The sequence below is a fragment of the Macrosteles quadrilineatus genome, unplaced genomic scaffold (assembly GCF_028750875.1).
Source record: "Macrosteles quadrilineatus isolate MER2022 unplaced genomic scaffold, UCM_ALF_1.0 Scaffold_7__1_contigs__length_78375512, whole genome shotgun sequence".
NCBI classification, from domain to species: domain Eukaryota; kingdom Metazoa; phylum Arthropoda; class Insecta; order Hemiptera; family Cicadellidae; genus Macrosteles; species Macrosteles quadrilineatus.
In genome coordinates this window covers 55,886,285-55,894,775 of record NW_026542600.1, presented here as the reverse complement: position 1 = coordinate 55,894,775, position 8,491 = coordinate 55,886,285, and the positions used below count along the sequence as shown (strand labels likewise).

The following is an 8,491-nucleotide window of genomic DNA, read 5'->3' as shown; positions in this document are numbered from 1 at the left end:
TTATTACAATGTATTACACCTAAATCTACCTACTATTGAATAATCCTTTTTACAACTACCTAGTACCTTATTTTTTTTTATTTTTTTTTTATTTTTTTTTAGGTGATTTGCTTTAACCAATTGTTGATTTGCAATAGTATAACATAAAAACTTTCATTCTAGGTATTACATTTACTACACTACCTAAGTAAAAAATCCAAGTACAATTTATTTACGTCAAATAATAGTCCCTACTTAATTGATATAAATATGCTACTCTACAACTACTCTCTTCTATCATAGAATGGTTTCATCCTATTTACATGGACTACGTCTGTCGTCCATTTTCCCGCCTTTTGAAGATGAATCTCGTAGTTCAGGTCCGAGAGCTTCTTCCTCACTTCAAATGGGCCACGATAGGAGGGGGCCAACTTCCTTGATCCTTCGCCAGAGTGGGGAGTTGCTAGAAGTACCTTGTCACCCGGATCGTAATGCCGTGGTGTGTGTCCTGCATCATGACGGGTCTTCTGGCGCTGCTGGGCTTTGTGGAGGATGTCTGGGATTTTCTCTCGCACATCGTGGATTCTCTTGACTGCTTCTAAGATGTCGTTGTCCGGGATTGTTGGGTGGATGGCCAAATCGATGGGATGAAGAGGCTCATAAGCGTGCAGCAGATAGAATGGTGAGTGTCCGGTGGATTCCTGTATTGACGTGTTTTTCCCCGCTCATACTTCCCCCGGGCCATATCTGGAGGTCTGCTCTCCCCAGGGCGATTCTTCGGCCATAAATAACAGGCGTTGCACATGGTTTTTTTCTTCCTCCATTTACTGCTATGGCCTATGCCACAGTTTTTGCAGGTAATCATCTCCTGGTCGGACTCGTCTTCCTCCTTGGAGATGATGGGTGGCTGAGGGCTGAGTCCAGGGTTGGGAGATATATCTCCTGGAGGAGGCTGCATAGGAACTTGACTTGGCCCTGGTTGGACCTGGGGTTGAGGTGAGTTGAGATTGGCAGGTAGCGAGGCGGTGGAGAAGCTCACCTCTTCGACGATGGGCGATGGTTGTCTTTTGGCTGGAGGTTCCCTGTGCTTGTGATTTGTATAATTTTCCTCTCCTGACTCCTCATCCTCCTCTTCTTCATCTTCCTCTTCTTTTTCAGCTGCCTTTTTCTTACTTTCTTTTGTATTGTTCTTTTTAGTTTCTTTCTCTTCTTGGTCAGATTTCACTCGTTTTTTGGGGGGCTGTTTGATTTTTGGTGGATCGGCACCTTTCTTCTTGGCTGCAGCTGTGTTGTTTACTTTGTCTTCTTTGGGGGTTTCCTCCTCTTTTTCTTCATTTTCCTCAGCGGATGAGACAACTTCTTTGGAAGTCTCCTCGACATTCTGCATAGGAACGTCTTCTTTGGACCTGGGGTTGAGGTGAGTTGAGATTGGCAGGTAGCGAGGCGGTGGAGAAGCTCACCTCTTCGACGATGGGCGATGGTTGTCTTTTGGCTGGAGGTTCCCTGTCTTCTTCCGACTCCATGAACTCTAATGAACAGATATCACAAATAAACGCAGGGGACTTCAATTTGAGATGGCCACAGTCAATGTGCATTCCTTGCGAGCCACAGAATTTGCAGAGCACCAACTCCCATTTTGTTCCCTGGTTATTGAACTTGCGGCCGTGAGGACAGTTACAGACCACACTGTCGCATGTGTCGCTTCTGACTAGCGGATTTTGGTACGCATTGGGTACACACTCCCAGGACGCATCCCTGCACATGTACACATTAGACTGTGCATTTCCAAAGGTTTTGAAATTTTATTTGCTTTAGGAATGTTACTACCTCTCCTAAGTATGACACCATTACTAAGAGTTCCATTTTTAATTTGCCCTTGATTGCTGTCAAAATTCTTTCCAGTGATGGATGGTGTACACAGGCTTCGTATGGATGAAGGAGCAACACTTCTGTTGTGGTTCTTTGAAACTTCTTTTTTTGTCATACGTTCTTTGTGGTCATTAAATCGTTGATGGTAACTTCTCTCTGGATCATTGCTTCTTTCTCCAAGGAATATTCTGTTACTAGAGACGTTTTTGCTGTATTTGCCGCTGGAAGGCTGGCAAAGTTCCCTCGGCCTAGAGTCCGTCCTGCTGTGTTTGTTGTCGCCTTCTTCAAACGAGATGGAAGTGTGTCTCTTCTGTCCGAGCGTCACTGTTTTGGTACCAACTTTGGTAACTGAATGCAGGGGTTTCCGAGAAAAGCTGACGTTTCTCTCGAAACTCGACGGGGACCTATACAAATACTTGATCATATACTTGATATTGATAGTCGCATTCAACGTCTCTAAGTCGATGGCTTTTTTTTCTTATATCCTTGGATTCTTCCAGCAAAATATTTTAGCCTTAGCCAGAAGTCTTCCAGTTTCTCAGGGTCTTTAGTAATGATGTCGGGGCAGTGTCGAGCCAGCTTGTATAGAGAATACATGAGACACTCTACGTACGAGTACTTCAGGTTAGGCTCTGGTATGTCGTCTGAGGCGGAGGGCAGTGGCATGTACTCAATAAGTTTTTTCAAGACTGTGGCTGTATGGGTCTCTGGGTTGGAGATTGTGTTGCAATGACTACATAACTCGGCCAGCAATTTGAAGATTTCCGAATGATTCGCCGAGTTCTTATTTGAGGCTGATATGACGGGCATTGTGGGAAGGACCTGCTCACAAAGGTACTCGACAAACTTCTGTGAATCTACCTGGGCCGAGAAGAAGGGCAAAGCTCGTTTGAGTCCATGGAGCAGTTTGTCGACCTGCTCCTTGTCTGCGGGATTGTAAAGTTGTGACAGTTGCACTTGTTCCGCTACAATCTCCACCAACTCCCGCTGTCCTACGACCGACTTGGCGAGGTGAGTCAGTCCCAGCAGATCCATCACCATGTCAAACGCATCAGGGTCATTCCACACCAACTGAGCCTGTAAAACCTTCTTACACTCGGCAATAAGCAAATCTTCAGCTTCTTTGTTGAAAACATCTGAGTCCAGTTTTTTGACATAGTGAACTAAAAATTTCAAGCATCTTTCTCTGACTGCTTCTTCTCCTGTTAGAATTTGTTGAAAGAATTCTTCAAGGGGACCAGAGAGTGTTTTCAGAGAAAGTCCTTTACTGGAAATAACACAAGCTCTGATGTTGCCAACGATTTCAGCTAAATTAGCCATCATAAAAACAGGACCTCCCTTGTTACTCACATATAGGTTTGCTCTCCCCAGGGTGATTCTTCGGCCATAAATAACAGGCGTTGCACATGGTTTTTTTCTTCCTCCATTTACTGCTATGGCCTATGCCACAGTTTTTGCAGGTAATCATCTCCTGGTCGGACTCGTCTTCCTCCTTGGAGATGATGGGTGGCTGAGGGCTGAGTCCAGGGTTGGGAGATATATCTCCTGGAGGAGGCTGCATAGGAACTTGACTTGGCCCTGGTTGGACCTGGGGTTGAGGTGAGTTGAGATTGGCAGGTAGCGAGGCGGTGGAGAAGCTCACCTCTTCGACGATGGGCGATGGTTGTCTTTTGGCTGGAGGTTCCCTGTGCTTGTGATTTGTATAATTTTCCTCTCCTGACTCCTCATCCTCCTCTTCTTCATCTTCCTCTTCTTTTTCAGCTGCCTTTTTCTTACTTTCTTTTGTATTGTTCTTTTTAGTTTCTTTCTCTTCTTGGTCAGATTTCACTCGTTTTTTGGGGGGCTGTTTGATTTTTGGTGGATCGGCACCTTTCTTCTTGGCTGCAGCTTTGTTGTTTACTTTGTCTTCTTTGGGGGTTTCCTCCTCTTTTTCTTCATTTTCCTCAGCGGATGAGACAACTTCTTTGGAAGTCTCCTCGACATTCTGCATAGGAACTTGACTTGGCCCTGGTTGGACCTGGGGTTGAGGTGAGTTGAGATTGGCAGGTAGCGAGGCGGTGGAGAAGCTCACCTCTTCGACGATGGGCGATGGTTGTCTTTTGGCTGGAGGTTCCCTGTCTTCTTCCGACTCCATGAACTCTAATGAACAGATATCACAAATAAACGCAGGGGACTTCAATTTGAGATGGCCACAGTCAATGTGCATTCCTTGCGAGCCACAGAATTTGCAGAGCACCAACTCCCATTTTGTTCCCTGGTTATTGAACTTGCGGCCGTGAGGACAGTTACAGACCACACTGTCGCATGTGTCGCTTCTGACTAGCGGATTTTGGTACGCATTGGGTACACACTCCCAGGACGCATCCCTGCACATGTACACATTAGACTGTGCATTTCCAGGTCTCCTGGTAGCTGGAGGTTTTGAAATTTTATTTGCTTTAGGAATGTTACTACCTCTCCTAAGTATGACACCATTACTAAGAGTTCCATTTTTAATTTGCCCTTGATTGCTGTCAAAATTCTTTCCAGTGATGGATGGTGTACACAGGCGTCGTATGGATGAAGGAGCAACACTTCTGTTGTGGTTCTTTGAAACTTCTTTTTTTGTCATACGTTCTTTGTGGTCATTAAATCGTTGATGGTTACTTCTCTCTGGATCATTGCTTCTTTCTCCAAGGAATATTCCAGTTCCAGTAGCGCTGGTAGGGCTGGACTGCAGGGACTGTGTCTCTCTGACAGGGATGGTACACAGCACCTCCTTGCCCATGTAACTCGCTCTCACACCACCCATGATCACTTGTTTAGACTGTGCATTTCCAGGTCTGGTAGCTGGAGGTTTTGAAATTTTATTTGCTTTAGGAATGTTACTACCTCTCCCAAGTATGACACCATTACTAAGAGTTCCATTTTTAATTTGCCCTTGATTGCTGTCAAAATTCTTTCCAGTGATGGATGGTGTACACAGGCTTCGTATGCATGAAGGAGCAACACTTCTGTTGTGGTTCTTTGAAACTTCTTTTTTTGTCATACGTTCTTTGTGGTCATTAAATCGTTGATGGTAACTTCTCTCTGGATCATTGCTTCTTTCTCCAAGGAATATTCTGTTACTGGAGACGTTCTTGCTGTATTTGCCGCTGGAAGGCTGGCAAAGTTCCCTCGGCCTAGAGTCCGTCCTGCTGTGTTTGTTGTCGCCTTCTTCAAATGAGATGGAAGTGTGTCTCTTCTGTCCGAGCGTCACTGTTTTGGTACCAACTTTGGTAACTGAATGCAGGGGTTTCCGAGAAAAGCTGACGTTTCTCTCGAAACTCGACGGGACCTATACAAATACTTGATCATATACTTGATATTGATAGTCGCATTCAACGTCTCTAAGTCGATGGCTTTTTTTTTCTTATATCCTTGGATTCTTCCAGCAAAATATTTTAGCCTTAGCCGGAAGTCTTCCAGTTTCTCAGGGTCTTTAGTAATGATGTCGGGGCAGTGTCGAGCCAGCTTGTATAGAGAATACATGAGACACTCTACGTACGAGTACTTCAGGTTAGGCTCTGGTATGTCGTCTGAGGCGGAGGGCAGTGGCATGTACTCAATAAGTTTTTTCAAGACTGTGGCTGTATGGGTCTCTGGGTTGGAGATTGTGTTGCAATGACTACATAACTCGGCCAGCAATTTGAAGATTTCCGAATGATTCGCCGAGTTCTTATTTGAGGCTGATATGACGGGCATTGTGGGAAGGACCTGCTCACAAAGGTACTCGACAAACTTCTGTGAATCTACCTGGGCCGAGAAGAAGGGCAAAGCTCGTTTGAGTCCATGGAGCAGTTGGCGACCTGCTCCTTGTCTGCGGGATTGTAAAGTTGTGACAGTTGCACTTGTTCCGCTACAATCTCCACCAACTCCCGCTGTCCTACGACCGACTTGGCGAGGTGAGTCAGTCCCAGCAGATCCATCACCATGTCAAACGCATCAGGGTCATTCCACACCAACTGAGACTGTAAAACCTTCTTACACTCGGTAATAAGCAAATCTTCAGCTTCTTTGTTGAAAACATCTGAGTCCAGTTTTTTGACATAGTGAACTAAAAATTTCAAGCATCTTTCTCTGACTGCTTCTTCTCCTGTTAGAATTTGTTGAAAGAATTCTTCAAGGGCACCAGAGAGTGTTTTCAGAGAAAGTCCTTTACTGGAAATAACACAAGCTCTGATGTTGCCAACGATTTCAGCTAAATTAGCCATCATAAAAACAGGACCTCCCTTGTTACTCACATATAGGTTTGAGGTTAGTCACATTGACAAAACAATTAATTGAGGTTAGTGTAATATTTAGGCAACCACATGTAAGGATTTCGAGTTATCGATTTCTTAACCACTCAGCTTGCCGTCTTAAACACGAATGATCATGATCTTTACCGACTCCCGATGGATAGTGAAATTTTTCCTATATATAGCAGGATCTGCTACCGTACTTATAGCAGTGTTATAATATAGCACTTGTAAAAAGTAACTTTTTCTACTTCTAGAAAATGTTATATAACAACATTGCTAGATGTTACACAAATCTGCTATATAGCAGGTTTTGCTACATAGTGTAAACCCGGCTTAAGATAACTTACTTGTCTTAGGGCTTGCGATTGAACAGGTCCTCATCTAGTAGTGGGTGTGCATGGACAGCACATCCACTCTATAAAGAAGGAGTTTGTTTCATTTGTTAATTTAGATTGGTTGATTAATTATTAATCGATTGATTGGTTTTTTATTTTTTTGTGATTTTAGTGATTTTTTAGCGATTTTTTCTTGATATAATGGCTGTAATTCCACTTTTAGTTGTAATATGAGCTTATTTCCTTGATACTAAGCCTTTAATGGGTAATTTTATTATATTCTACAGTCTAATTCATCATTAAGTGATTATGAAATTGGTTAAAATGACTAGAAAGTCAAGATTAGGCTATGAGTCTTACGTTTTGAATCGTTTTACTTGCCGATTTGCAACCACTGGTAATACTTGAATTTACGATAAACTCTACATTTAAATTCCTTAGACTTCACAACATACCATGTAATAGGTGCTTAAGCAGTGAAATATACAAAAATAAAGTCATAATTTACTTTTATAGAGAAATAAATAAAGGAATAAGCCTGTATTGTTGTTTGAACTGTCTTTGTCATAATAGATTTTTTCCATTTTCTGGCTAAACTGTACAGTTATAAGCTCTCCAAATGTGGTTTTCAAATCATTTACTAGTATAGTTTAACTAATTTGATGTTAAAATCCCTTAAAAAATCACAAAAAACACTATAATTTGCAATTTTATGACAATTATCGTGTGTTAAACTCGTGGCGAAAACGCCATTTTATTTTCTGAAATATAAAGCTATTGAAAGGATTAAGATTAAATAAACTACATAATTATGTTTATTGCTATATATTCAACAGTAATAGATATATTTTAGCCATTAAAAATGTTTACTTTTTAAGCCTTATCAGTCTAAAGTTGGCTATTTTGCTCCCAGTTGGACTATTTTAAGTCACAGATTTTAGACTTTTAAAGTGTATTATTAACGTAATATTTACTGTTTTAGGCTAAAATGAGTCTCAAAGGTACTATATTATCCTTTGTTTAGTTCACAATTGGCTTAAAACAGTTAGAATCCTAATAAAGATCCTTTAAATTCATATAACAATCGTAGCATTCGTCTAGATGAAGATAGGTCTTTTGTTAGTCTCCCTGTTAATCTATACATTCATCAAAGGCTATTTACAGTATTAAACTAATTATAAAATATTTATTTGAACAAAAAGTGTATATAGTATTACATCAACTGCCTGCCAAATCGCTACGGTATTTCCCAAACATCGATAGAATGCGCTGACAAAGGAATTTTGCAAGGTCACCGCGCGCTGCTGTAGATCTATTGTCATACTTTAATATGTATGGCTAATATCATAAACACCCATTTTTAACATATGTAGATCTATTGTCATACTTTAATATGTATGGCTAAAATCATAAACACTTTTTGGCTTAATAGTTTATTAGTAAAGTACAAACACTATACAGTTTACCATATACAGACTCTTGAACCTCGAGTTTTATTCGGTTGAAAATTGAATTTTTTATACGAGTTTTCAGTAAAAACGTATGGTTTTAAAGTATTGAACTGTATAAGGATTGTTTATTAACAATATTATGGTGAAAACAGAATTAGTAAGTAACAAAATCAGTAATAAAGCATTTTAATGTTGTAAAAAGCATAAACCTGAGTAGTTTGAATGCTAATTATACGTATTTTTTGGTCATTTAACCATAAATATAGAGTTAAAATCTGTACTTTTAGGTATTTTACTAATAAATCTAGGCTGATATAGCTTGATATTGACCACAAATACAATAGAAAATGATTTATAGACTTTGGAATACTTCTCACATTTTAAGACTATCGTGACTATCGCCTGCCGTTTGCGGAACGCAACGCGTAGTAACTTACACGCGGGCGGTCGATTACTAAATAACCCTTAAAGACGCATGGATTTAATTAGGTTAGTAAAATGTGGGTAAAAATTAGCTTTAATTCAGTGAAAATCCCATCTCTGTATCACTATTAGTTTTCGAGATATTTGCATTTAAAGTTTTCCACGAGTGTTT

The 8,491-nt window shown here is 40.9% G+C and overlaps 2 protein-coding genes across 2 annotated transcripts; both read right to left on the bottom strand.

The window, feature by feature from the left end:
- Nucleotides 1-2,304: 2,304 nt before the first annotated feature.
- LOC128999007 (apoptosis inhibitor 5-like) lies at nucleotides 2,305-3,168 on the bottom strand. The gene has a single exon (XM_054425363.1). It carries the CDS (start codon nucleotides 3,166-3,168, stop codon nucleotides 2,305-2,307), a length of 864 nt encoding a protein of 287 aa, XP_054281338.1.
- Nucleotides 3,169-4,872: 1,704 nt separating this feature from the next.
- Nucleotides 4,873-6,080, bottom strand: LOC128999006 (apoptosis inhibitor 5-like). The gene is made up of 3 exons (XM_054425362.1): nucleotides 5,743-6,080; nucleotides 5,177-5,686; nucleotides 4,873-5,071 (listed from the first exon to the last, which is right to left on the bottom strand). The coding sequence occupies exons 1-3, from the start codon at nucleotides 6,078-6,080 to the stop codon at nucleotides 4,873-4,875; spliced, it is 1,047 nt and encodes a 348-aa protein (XP_054281337.1).
- Between the last annotated feature and the right edge of the window lie 2,411 nt (nucleotides 6,081-8,491).